The 19883-nt window shown below is 40.8% G+C and overlaps 2 protein-coding genes across 4 annotated transcripts in view; both read right to left on the reverse strand.

Moving 5' to 3' along the window:
* kiaa1549lb (KIAA1549-like b) overlaps positions 1 to 4321 on the reverse strand; it is a 66854-nt gene extending 62533 nt beyond the window's left edge. Inside the window, exon 1 of the mRNA XM_023953517.2 lies at positions 3645 to 4321. Coding sequence (XP_023809285.1) covers positions 3645 to 3846 — 202 coding nt within the window. The 5' untranslated portion in view covers positions 3847 to 4321. The remainder of the gene's footprint in view (positions 1 to 3644) is intronic.
* Positions 4322 to 5522: 1201 nt separating this feature from the next.
* The window catches only part of hipk3b (homeodomain interacting protein kinase 3b), a 34452-nt gene continuing 20091 nt past the window's right edge, over positions 5523 to 19883 (reverse strand). For 2 of the 3 annotated variants that reach the window (XM_078944551.1, XM_078944552.1), the window contains exons 4-17: positions 19482 to 19601; positions 19068 to 19154; positions 18336 to 18520; positions 18085 to 18244; positions 16463 to 16586; positions 16239 to 16360; positions 15964 to 16088; positions 15530 to 15697; positions 14110 to 14439; positions 13873 to 14019; positions 12614 to 12864; positions 12323 to 12374; positions 11358 to 11497; positions 5523 to 10344 (exon numbers count right to left, since the gene is read on the reverse strand). In XM_078944551.1, coding sequence (XP_078800677.1) covers positions 9833 to 10344; positions 11358 to 11497; positions 12323 to 12374; positions 12614 to 12864; positions 13873 to 14019; positions 14110 to 14439; positions 15530 to 15697; positions 15964 to 16088; positions 16239 to 16360; positions 16463 to 16586; positions 18085 to 18244; positions 18336 to 18520; positions 19068 to 19154; positions 19482 to 19601 — 2523 coding nt within the window. In that variant the 3' untranslated portion in view covers positions 5523 to 9832. The remainder of the gene's footprint in view (positions 10345 to 11357; positions 11498 to 12322; positions 12375 to 12613; positions 12865 to 13872; positions 14020 to 14109; positions 14440 to 15529; positions 15698 to 15963; positions 16089 to 16238; positions 16361 to 16462; positions 16587 to 18084; positions 18245 to 18335; positions 18521 to 19067; positions 19155 to 19481; positions 19602 to 19883) is intronic. The other variant, XM_023953518.2, reaches the window with a different exon arrangement.

The raw sequence follows: 19883 nt of genomic DNA on the forward strand, positions 1-19883 counted from the left end.
TGTCATCTGGCAGAGTAAAAAACCTTTAGACCAGATTGCAAACAGGAAATGGCTTCAAGTATTGCTCTCATGTCTTCATTCATTGAGATCTTGAGTAGAAAAGGGATGACTGGCAAAAGCTCTTCATTAAAGAGAGGTCTATGGGGCCAGCTGCTGTCAAAGCCAAGCTGTCAGCATTTATGAGCAACACACAGGTTGTAGTTGTACGTGGACACAAAGCAAATGTCGGAAATCATTTTACCGTCAAAAAGCTAAAGGTGCCTTCACCTACACCTCAATCTCCTACATGTCATCTGGCCTAGGCTTCAAATATATTATATTTATAGTTGTTCATTAGATATTACTAAAATTAAGGAGAACTTATTTATCAAGGCATAAAACTGTTTTATTGATGTCAAATAGTTAGGCGTCATATTGAATCAACTGGACAAAGCTATTAAGACGTTGATGAAGATTCGTATTGATCCAGGTGATGTCTTGAAGTTGAGTCATGGCATATGGACTTATTGTTTTCTCTTCTTGAAATTTTTTACCATCAAGTAGTAACTTGCCTCTACTACCATGAGACAATACAGTTAAGTACTCTGATAAAATATTTTATGTGTGATGATGCTGTTTTGTTTTTATGTGGGTACCATAAATCACAGACACTTGCAGACAGGTAAAATGTTTTTTACTTTGTGTGCAACACCTTACATTTTTTTTTTAATGTGTGTTAAACACATTCTTTCTTCAAACAAACCCCGTTTTTAATTGTCTATCCACTGGGCCTGCTCACATCACACCCCTTGTTCTGTGCCAAATTCTAGCAGATCCCAAAGTGAGGATTAATTGGTTGCTGTTAAAGCACGGCAGCACATGGCCTGCCTGTACAGGTGCGCCATGGCAGCATTCCTATAGACCCCAAAACTGTATCGTGGTCTATCGGTCCATTCTCTTCCACTCATTCAGGGCCAGATCATGGGGCAGTACCCTAAGATAAGATGCCTAGACAGTCCTTTCCCTCCTACAGGTAGGAATCCTGTGGTAATCTCGAGGCGTTCCCAGGCCAACCAAAAGACGTGGTCTCTCCAGCATGTCCTCGGTCTTCCCCGGGATCTCCACCCGGTTGGACATGCTCTGAACACCAACCCAATGAGGTGCCCGGGAGACTTCCGGACCAGATGCCCATGCCACCTCAACAATCTCCTATTATTGTGAAGGAACAGCAACTCTACTCTGAGCTCTCTGTGGGTGACTGAGCTCCTAATCCTATCTCTAAGTGAGAGTCCAGACACCCTGCAGAGGGAACTCAGCCGTTTCTATTTAGGACCTTGTTCTTTCAATCATGACACAGAGTTCATGACCAAAGATGAGTGCTGGAACAAAGATTGACCGGTAAATTGAGAACTGCACTTTCTAAATCAGTTCTCTCTTCATGAGCAGCTGCTAGCACTGTTGCCAACCCTAGACTGAAGATGCAACAACATTGTAACATGAAAGGACAATAGAGTTGCAGGCAAAACTGGTTTAACTGCATCAACCTTTGAGACAGAGGAGCAACAAAACCAAACTGATACCACATTTGTTTTGGAGGATTCTCACACCAATAACCTCAGAAGAACTAAGGAATAGATGGCTTTCAGTCACTGTAAAGTGAGGAAGCTTTTGATTTTTTTCTAAATGCAAGCTTGCAGAAATAGAACTTTAGAGAATAATTTTCAGCTTTCCATTTATTGAATCTGTGCTGCATTTTTTGCAACACATTCGTCAATCCAACTGGCTCAAAAGACTGAAGGCACAAAGTAGAACATTAGGGAACATGTACATTTTTAACATAGAAATAATTACCGGTATGTTATAGTTTCATGCATCACCTTGGAACTTTGCCTGTTTGCCGGGACAGTTTGATTTGATTGTCTGATTTCTTTTCTTTCAGTTCCCGCTCATACGCTCATTGCTAGCTTTCCTTTTTTGAACATATTTCAAAACCAAAACTCTTACTTAAGATAAAACTGTTTAAACAAAAGGATTTTGTATAGAATGTGGGAAACCTCCCAAATCTATCAGTCAGTTTACATTCAGTGATCAAGGATTGTACAAAAGGAGTTTATCTACATTAGTAGTTTCTGTCTTTCAATGATTGTGCTTTTCTTAAACCTTCACAAAAAAGAAAACAAAAAATACAACAAAGGAGATTTAAAAAATAATAATAGACACAATAGATTAAAAAAAAATAAAGATTCCTGCCAAGAGATCAGTATAGCTGAAAAGGGCAAAGGTACCAATCCCTCTGATATTGTTTAATGTTCACTTTGTTTTTTTAAAATATGTTGTTAATAGGTTTCAGCTAAAATTCCTGGTTTGTTTAAGACTTTAAAAAGATTTTACTTTGAAAATTTAAAAAGAAAATACCTGAAACTGGACATGTTTGTACATAAACATTAATAACTCCTCAGTTAAGCGAACTATCTCAACAGAAGACACACTGAAATGTTACAATAGGAGTTGACCAAAGACTGCTGTAAACATGCAGCAAATGCTAGTCTTTAGAGATGCAATCACTGCATGCTTCTATGAAAACACATTCAGGTGTTGGGTCTGCACTCATCTTTAAGAATGGATGCACTGTGACAAGAAGGAGGAGGTAGGAGGAGGAGACTCCTCTCCTCCTGTAGCGGTGCATGATCAGAGGTGAAACTACAACATCATGGTTTGCAGCTGGGAAAGGCAAGACAGAGCCAGTGTTTGTTGAGCACCTGCACCGAGGATCTTGTTTTGTTCTCATTTCAGCTGTGGTCTGGACCATCTGTACTCAAGTGGCATGATTAATCATTGCGGGCTGAGTGCACATGCAGTCTTCTTTCGCAGGCAAGCACTTTCTCCGAGCAGTGATGTTTGAAGGGCTGCAAAGTCGGCCAGTCTTACCTCATCTGCCTCATCGGAGACAAACAGCCCCTCAGTGGGCAACAGTATGTGTGTCATTAGTACTGACCCAGATGCTCTGAAACACTGACTGTCCTGCGACTGCACTGCAATTCCAGGATATGCCCCTGCAGCTCATTAAACTAAATAATATGTTTGAGAGGCTTTCTTGTGGAAATCAGACCCACATGAAAAGGCAATAGAAGAACAAGGAGGAAGTGAAGTTGGACTGAGATGCAGGGCTGAGGGTGAAATGGCTCAGGCATGGGTGCAGCTGCTGGAGGAGAAGCAGAGTCTGCGCTGTGCAATCTGATCAGTGAGACAAAGGACTTGACTGGTTCAGGTGGGAAGATTAGTGAGAGCTGCCCTTACATCACCCAATCATTTGCAGTGCAGAGTGGTCCCATGAAAGCCGTGTCATATCAGTGAGACACTTTATTCTGATGAAACGTTAGCCTTTAGGACACATTTTGTGACACTCATTCCTATGCAATGCAGCATAAGTTGTGGGGCTGCACAGAAAAAAAATGAAGTTTTTTCTTTCTAAAAACTGGTTCATACATCCTGTGGATGCTGCACCTGCAGCGGTTTACAAAACGCTGCGTGCCTTAAAACACACACACACAAAAGCTTCAGTTCTGTTTGCTTCCCTCCTCCTATCACCTCGACGACAGTGCGGCTTCAGTGTGAAGGGTCTGAATGCAACACATCATCTATGCATGTTGGCGCCTTGTGCTTACCCTCTGCAGCCACCGTGCACCGGACAACAGCAGCCAGCACAGCCACGGTCAGCAGCATCCCCGCTGCTGCGCTCCTCACACACCTCCCCTTCTCTCCTCCAGCATCCGTCCTGGGCGCCGAGCATCCGCCGGGCTCTGCTACGCGGGCTCCCGGCTCCTCGGGGTGACCTGCACGCCCATCACTCCTCAAACCGGGAAACATATCCAGTGGATAAGTTGCTGAAGTTTCGCTCGTAAATAATGCATTTGATCAATCCTCGTGTGTGTGGAATGGGTGGGGGGGTTGGGAGGGCACGACAATCCCGCGGTCGTGTCGTGTGTCCAGGACTCGGTGGATCAATAGAGGAGGATGGGGGACGCGGAGTTGAGAGAGAGAGGGGGGGGGGGGGGTTAAGAAATGCGCCCTATCGCTCTGCGCTCAGTCTTCCCAACGTGTGGCGCAAGGCGGCGCGCGCGTCTGGCCAAAGGTTAGGCGGTCAGCTGTTCTCTGGCTCTTCTTCTGTTGCATGGACGGTTTGTGTGTAGCTCCAGGCGACACTGACGCACAAATGAAGGCTTTTCTCTCTGCTGCTGCTGCAAACACGTGGGGCATTTGAACAAATCTGCTAGCGAGTCCAAACTGAGCAAATTAGCGGTTAATTCTTGTCTGAAGAAAGTCACAGCTAAGCAGTCTGCAGAACGCCCTCTACTGGCCGAAAGTGAAACGACAGAGAGCCGAGTGAAAAGCGGCTGCAATTTTGTGCGGACTTTGCAGAGGTTGATGCACCTCTAGTTTGCCACTAGATGGCGCCCAAGATCAACGGAAGATCTAGTCAAAACAACAGAAACAGACGCTGGATCCACAAGCTGTAGTCTTTGCAAGAAATGACATGAGTGATATCACTTTGAAATGAAATATTTAGCTGGAATATTTTCATTTCTAAAACATACAAATACACACTTATGTATAAAGAACAGTGCTTTTTTTTCCAGCTGTAATGTAAATACTTATTTTAAATTGTATTTATTTTTGATAATACATTTACTGTATGTTAATAATAAAAAATTACAAATCAAAACCATTTATGTTTTCAGTTTTAAGAGCTTGGCTATTTAGGTGGCATCTTTTTATGAAGTTGCAACATTAGAAACATAAGGCTTTTACATCAGTGCACTCAAACATAAAATAAATCCATTTATGTATACCTAAACATACTGAAACAAAACCTTCTGTGGTTAATAGTCTAAATTAGGACTGAATATTCTAAAGTTTTCTCTAATATGAAGGGATTCTGAGTTACTTAATTACTTCTCTTAGTGCCAGGGTGCAGATTTAGGAGCTTCTCACCCATTTTCTTCTCTTTGAACTGGAAACGGTTTGTGTGACCAGGATGAAGCAGTTTGCCATGGCTGCCATTATATTTAAACATGGTTACCGATTTCAAATAACATGACCATCCCTGGATGACAGATATGATAGAGATTAAATTGATTGCCTAAATAATACATGTTTTTAAAAAAAGGACAATTTTGATGCAAGTATATAGTAGAATAAATGCAATATCTAAAAACTAATAGTTTAGAATCATGACATTTTGTTCGATAGTCAAATATCTTCTCAATCTCAGCCAACAAGTGAGATATTAAAAAAGTAAAATGAGTGTTAAATGTAAAAAATGTTTAAACTGATTTGCTGAGAATCAGCTGTAATTAATATTAATTGTAAGTATTAAATTAATAAAGATCAAAGACATCATTTAGCTTTTTGAATAGATTATTAGACAAGTTTAAAGCAATGCTCACAAAATTCCAGTTTTATACACAGTTACCGTAAAGTACAAAATAACATTTAAAAAACTGAATATCGAGTTTAGTTTGAGAAAATAAAAACAGTCCAAGTCAAGAAGAGCGGCATAATTTTTTAATTCAAAGTGAATCTTAACAATAATACACCATAAATTCTTAATTTGACACTCACCAAAAGAGTCACCTGGAAAACCCGCTTAATGTGACAAAGTAGAGAAGGCTTGGTCACACCTAAATTACTGAGAACTAGAGAGGAAACACTGTCGCGAAATGTAAGAGACATCACATCCATAAAGTTAGTATTCCCAGTCCTCAAACTGTAAATATTGCACAGTGCAATTGCTACATGGCAAACTAGTGTAGCACAACGTCTGAAAACAAATGAAACACAAAAAAGGTCAAAACAAAGCCACAAAAAATCTACAGGTATTAAAACAGTAACAGTTCCGATTCTAGAATCAAGTGTAATTGATGAGCAATCCAAACAGATGATCCATAACTTGCAGTGTGAATTAACTCTGAAATTTGCAGAGATGGAAAAAAAATACCAACTCAAACAAAAACAGACCTTAGTTTTCTTAATGGAACAGAACAGTTACACAGTAGCACATTTAATAAAGACCCTGAATTTAGATCTGTAAAGTTGAACACCGCTGCAGATTCTCCCAAATATCAAAGTTTGATAAACCATCTGTTTTTTTTCCTAAAAACATCTTTATTGTTTTATCTGTTGAATGTGACATGGATTCTCAGAAACAAGTTATCCACAGACCAATGTGTCAACCGTGAGAAAAGTTAAAAACAGCTTCAAGATTTCTCTCCACTTGCGTTCACTCGAGTCCTTAACAAGAACGGGAGAGTTAACACGAGCGCGTTGCTGGTGAACACCTTTGAGGAAGTCAAAACACATTACATTTTCCATGCGCTTTATTGGGTATTAATACAAGCACTAATCAAGTTCATGCTTCATGGCTGTCAGCTTTCTTTATGATCTGTGAAGCTTTACAGCTTGGAAAAGAAACTGAAGGTTTCAAGACATCCAGCCAAATATCAGTGTTAAATGAGGAGTATTGCACTTGTGACTGACAGAGAAACAGTAGAAATCCAGCTAGCCGAGGACTTTCCTCCTGGAAATAAACCTTTTTTTTTTTTTCTCGTTTTAAATATTGATTTTTAACAAGCCAGTGTTTCCTGTGCTCTGGGTACTTCCACATAGCCTTCACCTGCATGACAGAAAATACACGCCAGCAACAAATGCGTACATGCAAGGTAATGTAAAGCATGGAGATTATCTAAGAACACTTGGTGGTGCAATGACCGCATAATGTAAAGTATTGCATCTGCATTTTTTTCCGTTTTTTGTTAGTCGGGGTGACTAAGAGCGTCATATGATTGAGCTTTCTGGCCTAGGTGCGTTTTAGTTGATGTGTTTACACCGAGAGGCTTCGATGGCAGCTGTCACAGAGTGAGAGTTCTCATGCTAATGGATCGGGAGTCCAATCTCCAGGTTTTTTTTTTGTTTTGTTCGTTTGTCCACCCTGAGATTGGGTGAACAAATTTATAAATAGGGTTAATTGGAATCTATGCCTTCCTCCTCAACTAAGGTGGTGACAAGTCCCCATCGCAGATTCTCCTTTTTTCGGAATCCCAAGGCACATACACAGTGCTGCTTACACTGTCTTCGTTTCAATAAAGGACACATAACAACGGCCATCGCCTCGCTCTGACAAAACGACATTTTCATATGAGACACTCATAAAGGGGAGAGCGATCTGAACACAAGGCAGTTGAAAGAAAAATAACTGATCTTCCCGTTAAAGATAACATTCAAAAAGGTAATAACAAAATTTGCAATAATAATCCAAATTGTTTTTGACAATTGAAAGAAAAAAAAAAAAAAGAATTTCTGAGAAACATTTTAGCGACAGAAGTGTTGGGTTGAATTTATGATTTAGCATCCAAACCTTCTAAGTGCTGAGAGGAAATTGTTGAATTTGTGTGTGACTTATGGAAAGATTTCCAGGGGACACAGCAGACCCCCCCACCCCCACCCCCCACGCCCGGCATCTCACAGTGCTCCTGTAACTCACATAAAGACGACTGGTAGTACAGGGTGGAGAGAGCACGAGAAAGTTAAATCAATCCTGCAAGCTATAGCTTTAGATGTGTAAAGACAAAAACATTAATGCGAAAAGAACAAAAAAAAAATACAAAAATTAAGTTACATTAATACATTATTTATATGCAGTGATGATCCTGAAAAGGTTAGAATAAGGTTAAAATACTGATGCAATAACACGCACACACCCGAGAAACGACAAATGCAACTAATGTTTATCGTCTGCAATACAGTAGTTACAGTGACACTCCAACAAGGGAACGCAAACCACCAAAATCCAAACTACTTCTAATTCAGATCATTAAGGACCCATACAGAACGCTAGGCTGAAACTCAGAAAGAAATCACCTAATTTCACAGCTATTGAAATGGCAATCATCATATAGCAGCTTATCTATGATACATTCAAGAAAGAAATGATACGACTCATTAATTGCCCCATAAGCAAAACATCAGCTATTGGTTTTTTTTTTGTTCTTTTTTTTTTTTTAAATAAAACTTTTTTTTTTTAGGTTTTAGTTCAACTCCATTCTACAACTACAGTATAACTGAGGTCTATGCAAACAGAATCGCTACCTTGCTTAAAGAAATGAACTACAGTCTTTGGTGCTGCACAAGCAACTTCATTTGAAAATGAAAGACAAAAAAAAAAAGTCTACACACCTAGTAAATGAAAGAATATATATCTATATATAGATATATATGAAAATAAAAGACATACACACACATGCACACTCAGTGGTACTACCACCTTACATAAATATATGTATGTGTCCTCCCTGACGGAATGTATAAAAAAAGAAGCAAGTTGACACCAAGCCTTAAGCCTTTAACAAATGGTATAATGTAAAGGGAAAAAGTTAACTTTGTCACACATGCATAAATGAGAGAATTGCACACAGTTAACTCACACCTTTATCAAGCATCTGTACTAAATACTCAAGCTCTAGAATATATGTCCATATATGTGTGTATATCAAACACTGCATGGTTTGCTCAGGCTTTGAAAACTCCTGTGACGTGACTTGGTTTTGCATCTTTTTCCTTGCCTAATCAAAAGCCATGCCCACCACACTTCTAAAACACCTAAAAAGAAAAAAAGCGAGAACACTCAAAATGAAAACACAAAGACAAAAACGAAAAATTGGAATCGACGACTATTTAGATTGTATTGCAGTTTTAAACAGTACAAATACTGTTAGTAGTAAGAGTCTTACTAAATAGAAAGTGATTATCAAATATCAAGCAATACTCAGTACTTGCACTTTATACACAAGTTTCATTCGGGAACAGAGAATGAAAAGAAAAAGGATTTTAGGGGAAAACAGCACACATTTGCAACTGCAAAGCATGCTGTTCTTCTGGAGAGAACAGAAAGAGGAACTCACAACACGCCGAAATATACACCGACTCCAAAACAGAAGCACCGCTCTCCGCGATAACATCACATCCATGCAGGCTATGCATGAACATATACATATACTCACACATAGGATGCATCGACTGATTAGAATTTCAAGTGCTGCAGTCCGGCACGTTAATATTCATGTATATAGTCATATATAAGTAGTAACATTAACAACCTCAAATATGTAAGGCACTATGGCTGGGGACAGTTATACAATGCAGCGAGTCTTGTGACACAAACAATAGGAGCAACGTCTATGCATCTTTCCGTTTACATTTTTGCTCATGCAAAGACCACATGCAGCGTGAAGAACGACTATTTAAATCGGATAACTGACTTGACATTGCCAACACCTAAAGACAGCGAAAAGGTACAAATACTTCAAACGCGGTACAACGTACACGGTGGACAACAGGTGCATCTGTCGATCTAGAACTAGAGACTGGGATGGCTTTACAAATATGGATGCGTCTTGCACATGTAAGAAGGCATTATAGAAAAATAGCTGGGACCAGGGGTGCAAAGTCTGACTATTCAACACCACCCCAATTATTTACCTGTCTTGAGGAGCATTCGTAGAAGATTCAATGCAAAGATATATCAAATGTGCAAAAACACTAGGTGTGAGTTTGATTATTCATTCATTCTTTCAATCATTTCACACGTTGTTTCATCCTTAATTTTTGCCAAATCATTTCCAACGAAGGAACTCTTGTTTTTTTTTCCTCTTTTTTTTTTTTTTAAAGCTTTAAGTTCAGTTAGACTCAAATGTACATGATTCAAAAAAATAGCTTGCTTTCTCTGTGGTTGTGCCGTGGTTTTCTGAGATGAAAGCCATCTTGTTTGTGGTTAAAGATACATTTTTGCCCCCCTCCCCTAGCCCTCAGGCGGTATAAAGGGTACCAGGCCAAATTTGCTCACATAAAAGGGTACTGGTTTATTTTGGTAGGGCTGAGAGGGAAACTGCTGTAAGCAGGTGAGGCGATGTAGGAGTGCGGGGGAAAGAGGGGTTTGAATTGCCCCTGGGGATGCAAAGTGGGGGATGGAAGCAGTCGGGGGTTGATGCCCACAGCCACTTGATGCACGATGCCTGCTGGGTGGGAGAGACTGTAGGTGGGCTGAAGGATGGGGTGGGAAACCCCAGGGGAGGCCAGGAGGTGGGCCACAGGGGCAGCAGTGACCAGGGGACCGGAGGGAGGGTAAGGCAGAAGGGTGGGCTGGGAGGGTGGGTGCCCTCCAAGGTGAGCATGGGGGCCTGTTGAGTGGTTTGGGCTGCTTTGGGAGAGCGTAAATGGGTGCCCATGCAGGGTTGGAGGGATGTAAGCCTGTGGCCGCCGGTGGGTAAAATTGCCATTCCATTCCTGGTGGCAGGAACCAAAATGCTGCACCTGAAAGAGAGCCAACAACACCCTCTAAAAATCCTTATCAGGTAACCAATCAGCCATTAGAGGTCACCATTTCATACTTTTAAAGGTAAACACCGTCTGATGACTCCAACTGTGCAAATGCAGGGAGTTGCCTTTTTCAAAATAACCAAAAATATCCTCAAACATTTCCAAATTGAGAGTAAATATGAGCACAGTAGTGAGGGCTTGCAAATACTAAAGTGAATATGATGTGTAATAATCACAGCTTCCATTCATTTTTCATAATTTAGACCAGGTGTCTGCTACCTGAGGGTCTGGGGTCACATGCAGCTCATACCCCCCCCTATTGTGATTTTAAGGTTAATTGTATGCAAATGTAACCAATCGATTTTTTTTTAAAGAAATATGATTCTACGCAAATGTTGTAATGTTTAAATATGATAAGAGATAAAAAAGGATAACGGTAATGATAGAAAATCCCATGTTTTATTTGCCTTTCTTGCATTTTCAATTCTACTAAATCTGCTGCACTAGGAGGATCTTTAACACAGGGTGTATTCTATTTTGTAAGAAACATGTATGTGCTGCCGTCAAAAATAATATAACAACACAAATATATTTGAATAAAAATTCATATTTAAAAGCTACATTTTGTACATGAATGGCTTAATAGCCACAATATACTAGATGTATTTTTCAAAACAGTGAGGAGGGTTTTGGTCTGAAAGAAACTGGACCAAATGACACATTTAGCATTCAAATTTAGACCATTTGTTAAATCATAACCCTTATGCTATTTTCTTTTTACATATCAGGAAGTTCTCATGTTAGAACCTTTTTACTTCAGGGTTTACAAAAAGAGTGCAATTACCTAACATGGAAATATAATTAGCAATACCTAAAAAAGACGAACACTGAAATACAAAAAATAAATCTCGAAAAATGTGTCTACATGATAACGCCAGTCTTTAACTTAACAACTAGACATTGGATTATTCTATGTCACTAATGTCAGACATTTTTGGTATGCTCACCTGCCCAAAGCCAATAGGCTGCTGATGCTGCGACTGGAAGGCAGCAGTCATTTTCTGCGGCTTGCTGACGAGCGGAGTGGAGTGGTGATGCTGGCGCCCAAGAGCGCCACGGCGCTTTGACTGGCATGAAGACTCCATGACTGACGGGAATGCCAAATAAAAAGGAGTGGAGAATATTTTAGGATATTTTAACCATCGGAAATGTAAACAGAGTGAAAGGGGGAGTCTTGCTGTTGGAAGTTGGAATGGAAAGGGAAGGCAGATAGAAAAGGCAGAGCCTTCATTACATGAAATAGAAAAGCAAACATTTGTAGCAGGAGGTCCTGCTGGTTTATCTGATTCTAGCTGAGTTGGATCTGTTCCAAGTCTTAAAACACAGTTACATCTGTCGTCTGATCTAAATGATTATAAATAGATGGGTTTTTGGTAGGGGGGGTGTCACACCAACAGTTATAAATATAACTGACGGACCGCTAGAATAGAATGCAATGCTCTTTTATTTTAGGTTCAACATTTTAGGAAGGGACGTGCCTTTTACATGAAAGGCAAAATGAGACCACGAGATTCCAAAAATTGACAGCTAAACTCTCAACTTAAAAAAAAAAAAAAAAAAACTATAAAAAGGCAGCTTTTGAGTACTTCCTGTTGCTGATTTTCACACAGAACACAGCAGCTCTAAAGCCCACAAAAATCATGCGTAACCACACTCTTTAATGTCTGGAACAAATGTTCATCCAATGTGCATTTGTTAGAAACAGCTGGGCATGTTTCCAGGCACTTTATTCGGGACATTTCAGAGTTTTACTGATCACTGCGCATGTGTTGTGTAGCTTTAAGAAGTTCACATTCACACAGATGAGGCAGGTCACAGTCACTCTGGAGCCACAATAAAATGTGTTGACAGCAACCCAGTTTCCACTCAAGAGGTCAGAGCAAATGAATCAGGCCAGGTAACCGGTAATCACCTGTAAGAACCTCTGCAGCCTACTAACACAGCATAATCCCAGGCCATGTGACCTGTGAAGCAGACAGCAGCAGTGGTGACTGGACTTTTAAACTAGCATGACCAACGTCTGCGGTCTTACTGGAATACACCCTCAGACTTTGCTTCAGAGACAGAATTCAACTAAATTGAACTTTCCAATTTAATATTTAGACGTGAGAGGCAGAGATGCTTGTAGTCTGTGGTATTTATAGTCTTTTACATTTGTAAAACATGTTATTTGCAATTTTGCTCCCTTTAGCTAGGCTTTTACCTGTGTTCCCAGGTGCGTCCATGACAGCGGGGTTGTTGTTATTGCTCCGCACCCGCATTGGGGGCACGACAACGGTACGAATTGTTGGTCTGCTGGGCTCCGTCACCGGGGCAACGCATGCAACACGAGGCTCACAGTTCTGGTTGCTGTCAGTGATGTACGGCTGCTCCGCGAAGGGGCTGTTGCCGTGGCCAGAGTTGTGCGAGATGTCCACTGTGTCACAACCGCTTTCCTGCTCGTCGTCAGACATACTGCGTGAGAGAAATTGAAAGGCTTCACTTGTTTTTATGGTCTTGGGCCTTCTTATTTAAATGATATTCTTTAAATGATATTCTTTTAAAATATGAGCCCTCGCGGACCTTGAGGTCTTCCGGTACTGGCCTCTTAGTTGTTCCCAAGGTGAGGACCAAAACTTATGGTGAGGCTTCGTTCTGCCATCACGGTCCTCGCCTGTGGAACGGCATTCCGGAGAGCCTCAGGGCCGCAGAGACAGTAGAGGTTTTTAAGAAGAGGCTCAAGACCCACCTTTTTAATTTAGCTTTTAGTTGATTTTAACTGCTAATTTATTCTATTAGTTTTAGTATAGGCTATTTTATTTATGTTTTTATTTTAATTTTATGCATCTTATTTTCAATTTTATGTTTTTTCTTTTTTATGTTTTTAATTTTAGCATCTTATGATTTTAGCCCCAGTGTTTCTTGAGGGGATCTTTTCCTCCAGGGATTGCCGGCTTGGTCAGCGGTTGTTGCTGCAGTTGTTGCCCTTGCTGGGGCGGCTGGGGTCTAATTTTACAGCTTTTGGCTGTGAGGGGGACCCCGGTGTTGTCCCGGTCTGGGTGGGCACTGTGGCGATGTTCCGGTGGCCGGGCTGGCTCCTGGTATGAAATGATTCCCAGATACTGTTTCCTCACAGCAGAGCTAAGCCATACTTGTTTATTTATTTATTTATTCTTTTACAGTTACATAGTCATATTTCATTGTACGTGGGAGCCATGGGTCATGTGGTTTAATGGAGGGGAGTGGGAAGGGTGAAGGGTGGGTTGGGGTTTTTATTGTAATGTTGTGTGTTTACTGTTTTTAGTGTTAAAGCGCTTCGAGCTGCACAAAGTGCATGAGAAGCGCTATTTTATAAATAAAGTTTGATTTGATTTGATTTGATTTGTTATCCTCAAGCTAGTGTCAATTGCAGCTTCTTTTACACCAAAATGTGACTTATGACAGTTTTTATATGAATTGAGACCTCAGTCTTTGTTTTTTTACCTGTTGGGGTGTTTGCAGGGTGAGGTACTTGACGGGGCTGAGGCTGATGAGCTGGTGCTGAGCGTGCTGTCTGGACTGCTGAGAGAACACACTCTCTCCATGCTGACAGTGCTCTGACATGCCTCACATTCTGCACTGCCCTTACACCTGTGAAAGCCAGCAAAAAACAGAGGCACACCTTTTAGAAAACCCTTCAGAAAACTACAAGAAGGGAGCCGGCGGATGGTCAATACTCACTCCCCCATTGAGTGCCTCTGTGCATTCTCCTCCTCATCACTGCTGATACTAATGACACTGACAGCCGGACTGGCTAGGTCCGAAATCGCCATAGCCTGCCGCTGCTCCTGTGAAACTGCGAGCCCCTCGCAATGGGTCTCCACTTTACAGCAGTTCTCTTCATCCTCCTCCACCTGCTCCACTGCTCCCTTCTCCTCCACAGAGAGCTCTTCGCCTGGACATCTGGCTTTCTCTTCCTCGACTTCTTCCACACTCTTTGCTGTATCAGCCATCTTTGGGGACTGACATGTTAAGTTTTGGATGTTTGTGTTTTGGGAGAAGTTGCTGCCTCTACACAGGAACAGAAAAGAAATGACCTAACTCAGAAAACTCTTAATATGAGACTGTCACTTTAAAGCAGTGCTTCTCAAATAGTGGGGCGCGCCCCCGGGGGGGGGCACGAAGCGATGCCAGGGGGGGCGCGCGGTGGTGGCGGTTTTAGGCACAGGTTTGTCCGGTGCGCAAATTTAACGTGGGGGCAGCGGTGACAGCGGCTCAGTGCTTGGAAAATAATCTGGTCCACTATTCGGTTCCTATTGTCTGTTCTGTCTGTCCGCGGCTGCGCGAGTGAGAACGAAAGGGGAGGGGTGGTGTGGGCCCTGTCTGCCAGGGGAATCGGGGCACGCGGACCACTGCTACCGCTGCCTGTTGCCCAAGATCACCGCTGCCCTTAGATTCCTAAGCTCATGCTAACAATGTCATTCTTTATGAACTATTGTAGACATTTTGATGACGTGTCTTTATTTTCCATCCATGTTTTCTTTGTCTGCCTGTGGTTTAGTTGGTGTCAGACAGACATAAAGACAGCAGGTAATGCAGGAAAACAGCTGCACTTTTATGAGATCAGAAATAAACAATCCGTCATTTAGAAAAAAAAAATCAGCACGTTTTTACCTATTTCTTCAGACTAAAAACGTTAAATATATTGGTGCTGCTGTGTTAATGTTTCAGATCAATTTAGATTTAATATTATTTATTGATTGAATTATTTTTTTCAGCATCAAATGGTTCAGTTGGTCAAAATGTTTCTAGTTTAAATAAGGAATGACAGATTTTTTTTATTTCAGGTACTTTTAGCTTCTTTTCTGTTTTAGACTAGAACAGGGTTTCTGTGGCTAAATAAAGTTAATATTTGTTGAAAGTGGATTTATTTTGCTTTTTTCTTTTGTTAGTGTTAAAAGATACAATTTTAGGTATACAAATTTTATAGATACTGACCTGATGTATTGTCACCGCGCGAGTGTGTCTGTGTGTGTGTGTGTGGGGGGGGGGGGGGGGGGGGGGTCAGGGGGGGCGCGAAACATTTTCTTTTCCTAGGGGGGGCCTGGCAAAAAATAATTGAGAAGCACTGCTTTAAAGAAAGAAAGGCCACAAGCAGTACCTGTTCACACAAGGCTTTGCCCTCTTGTTGGTAGCTGGCTGCGGCCACACCACATGTGCAATGCCAATGTTGATTGGCTGGTGGGTGGACATGTTCATTTGGTTGGTTAAGAATGGTTGAGGGTGTGCAATCATGGAGCCAAAGTGGTTACCATGGGGACGCATTTTTCTGCAATACGAACATCAAACATTGCAAATAGTGACAAAAGCCTTTTTAAGTCTAAACACTTAGCAAAACAGATGCTACTAAGAGGACAATTATAAGTCATGCCAGGAGGGGGGATGTATCACTACTTCATTAAGCATAGCAACAGAAGGCAACAGAACACGAATAACTACAAAATTATACTGTCAATTAAAACTATGAATAGATGTGGAAGTTCACAGATGACAGTTCAAGGAGATTTGCCCTCCTGAAATAGAGAGAATTCTCACCCCCAGTCACCCAATCTCTGGGAGCCTTTTACAGTGTCAGATGCCAAAGTGGTTGGTGGTGGGGGCACGGATGTGACCTGCTGCCAAGTGGGAACCAAGATCTGCTGTGCACGGTTCGACCAAGTCTGTGGGGGGTCAGAGGAACAAAGCTCTGCATCACTGCACTGCAATTTCTTTTTTTAAATTAAAGTCAACCACTAACTCTGAACCTCACTAAACCATCATTTGTTCCTGGACTTAACTAACTGTTGCTCCTATCATAATTTTTGCCTCACCTGGGTAATGACTCCAGGTCTGATTTGTATGGGCTGGATTGCAGGTGCTTGGGTGACCAGAGGCACAGAGGCCTCCATGCGAACAGAGTAGCCAGCTGGTTTTGCTGTGTTGGTTGGGATACCTGGGGAGGCAAAAAGATATGTTAAATACAGTCAAGATATTATGTGCAGTCAGTCAAAGGAAAACAATAAGTCAAATCCAGATTTAAGAGTCTAAAGATTACCTTGAATGGTTGGAGGACATAAAATGAGAGCTTGCTGAAATGACTCAGTACATCCAAACTGACCGCTTCCTGACTGCATTGGTATCCCAGGGTGGATTACTGACGGGGCTGATGGGGCCAACCCCTGAAACAAGAAGGACAGGCCAATTGTGACTCATTTTCTGATGCATTACAATAGGCAGCAGTATCTAGAAATGGTAACATCTTGATTTTCATGGCTGTTGTTCTTAGTTGTTGTGTTTGGGGATTTTTTTTGGGAGAGATTACATTTAAGACCCACTTTGATGCAAAATGCGTTTTGGGTGTTTTTAAAAGGTTTTTGTGGCATATTTCTAATAATTTAGGGCATATAGTCTGTTCCATTCTGATGCATCCACTTGCAGACGAATAGATCCATGTCTGTCTGTTTTTCTTGTCTGAGCTGGAATCTGGCTTAAAACTGTATGGCTGGATAGCTCCAATATTGCTTGCCATTTTTGTTGCACTAGTGATGTTAGGTTGGGGATGTAAGGGTCTATAAGCTAGCAGGACAGCATGTAAACAGAGAGCTCTCAGCAACGAGAAAAGGAAGAGGGGGCGGAGTTGCCAAAGGATTCACACACTTCTTAGTTACACAGCTTATGCTGATCCACATTTTAAAAATCGAGTGAAAACACATCAAAGGTCAAACTTGTTTTGGTGGGGGTTTTTTTGTTACAAGGCTTCAGTGAAATTCCTATAAATCCATAAATTGTTTTTTGTTTTACATTTAAGGACAGAACTGTCCAATCGTAGTATTGCTTAACACAGGATATTCAACCCATTTCTTAATGTTAACTGTTTGAAATGAGACATCCCAAACCCTCCCCCGACCCATGTGCCTTCTGCTCTTCTGCCCGAGTCTAATCACATTTAAAGGATAAGAAGAACTGGGGCTATTCTGTTCTATGACAGCTCCTGCATGTTCCACAGCCCCCATTCACATGACAGGCAAAATAAAGCAGCCTTTCAAATGGCTTATTTAAAAACTCACTTTTATGTAAAAGCTTTCTGTTTTGCAATAAGCTGAAAAAATAATAAAAAATAGAGTATCATGTTTTGTGTAATATAGGTGATAAGGTATTCTTTAACTTTGCTTCAGTTGTAAACAGCAGAGAACTATTAATACAATAATTCATTTTACCACTAAAACCAACAAATAGGATCAAAATGTTAAAGTTTTAGGTTTTAGCCTCAGAAGATGGCTTCTAGAAAACTTTATGATTAGAAAAATTCAAAAGAGCGAAAGGTGGGTCAGCTCCTTTCTTCCTCAGCAACAATACTTATTTGCACCGTTGCCATGACCTCAGAAGCATGACGTGATGTTGTTGCCATGACAGCAGGACTTGTACGCAGGACAATGGCCAAGACGGCATGCATAATGGCAATAAAGGCAAGATTGACGGTATATAAGGAAACAAGTGGAACAGAACAGAACATTAAACAGGAAGAACTTGGACTGCTTCCTATTGCATCACTCTAATACTCACATTTTAAAAAAAAGGATAAAAATAGTCTTGCAAGTTTTCATAACTTATGTGTGTTAAAAATTAGCTTGTACAAAAGTGGCAGACTTGTGTGCAGAGTTCGAATCTATGACTTACTTGGGTGTGGACATTAGGGATCTTGGTGAAGGGATGGTTGGCTGAGGCAGCGGCAGTTGCAGTTACAGGTCTAACAAATGGACCTTTATTTCTGTTGGTGGCCTCAAACACATTGGGACGGCTCCAGCAAACATCCATTATGTGGAAACACGACTTCACACTACAGACAACAGAGGGGGATGAAGGGTTAAAGGACGTCCTCACACTTTTAGAAGGAATGCCTCAAAGTTTCTGAGGAGAAACAGACTGACTGGTTGCTGTGTGGAAAGTCGAGCAGGTGCTGCATGGTCACAAAAGGGTGGATGAGAGCATCGGCAGGGGCGATCCTCTCCTCTGCGTCGATCAACAACATCTTCTTCAGCAAGCCCACAAACTCTCGGCGGTCTGCCTTTTCAGCCAATGAATCACTACTTTCCAAATTCATCATCAAGTTTACCTGCAATAGTTTTCAAAAAGGCTGGTTCAAATTGCTGTTTTACCAAAGTAAAGTCAATTGCTCTGAAATTCTTGATTTAACATTCATTTTCAGAAAATTACAAATTTATTCATCAAGCACAAATAGAAAAGGATTTAACCTAGAAATAAATATTGGTAGGAATTAATGAAAGTACGGTATCTTCCCTTGGGAAAAAGTCCCATTCTGGGTAACTTCATTCATATTTTTGACTGACATTTTACAAAGGGGAAGTTGTAAAAGCTAATCTTTCACTCAGTTTCTTCTTTGCGCAACACTAATAGCAACACAAATACGTAGGTCAGACTGAATTCTACACTAAAGTCCTTAACTAATGTACTTAGGCTCCTCCATGAACTCTAACTGAGGTTTTCTCCTCATGGTTATTATTTTTTAGTATCATATTCCATAGCCTTCTCATAATTCTGAAGATGTAATTTATCTGCTTGAATCTATTAGTATTACACAACTCAAATGTTAAACATTGCGTCAAGGCCTGGTAAACACACTTTGCTGGTTCAAAACCTACATGCGCTATGTCATCCAAACAGCTGAAGATGTACTTCCTGGCTTCCTTTGACTTCATTCCTGTCTCCGTCTCGTGCTCCTCTGTCGTCTGGAAAACATTGACGGCAAAAGGAGCATTTATGAAAACAGATGCTGTGTTCATTTTATTATAAAATCTTTTTTTTTACTTTCAGTTTTGTTATGACAAAAACTCTGATCAACTGAGCACAGACAGTGAAAACACAATATTTTCTCAAAAACATTCACAGTGTTGATGACCTTTTATCGCTGTCACTGAAAACTCTTAATAAAAGAACTAAAATCATTAGTTTACAATAGGAAAAAGGAGATAAAACGTTGATTGAAATCCAGTTAAGAGATTCTTTTTTGCACCATAGTAATTACTTCACATGTTTGTATTTCATCTGATCCTCACCTTTAGTCTCCACACAGCATAAGATGATTCAGACTCTTTGCAGAAGAAGCGTGCAGTCTTTGTCCCCGTATTCAATAAATGCTCTCCTGGCAAACCTTGTGTCTGAGAGATGTAGCGAATCTACAGGACACAAAAAAATAAATGATCAAAACATATACTAAGCAGCTTCTCAGAAGTTGCTTTAGATGTGTTATTTATTTATTTTTTTAACAATCCCATCCCCAAAACTGCAGAACTTTCATTCACAGTTTATTACTTTTTTCAGCTGACGTGCCCATATGAGTGCATAGTAGAAAAGGCTGCACACGTCTTAAAGATGGCTCATTTTCTGTGAAAGCTCTCAACATCCAAATACTTTTAAGCTTTGGTGTAGGATCTCCGAAAAATCTAAGTGTCTGTCGT

The sequence above is a fragment of the Oryzias latipes genome, chromosome 3 (assembly GCF_053564925.1).
Source record: "Oryzias latipes strain Hd-rR chromosome 3, Olatipes_Hd-rR_3.1".
Taxonomy (NCBI): Eukaryota; Metazoa; Chordata; class Actinopteri; order Beloniformes; family Adrianichthyidae; genus Oryzias; species Oryzias latipes.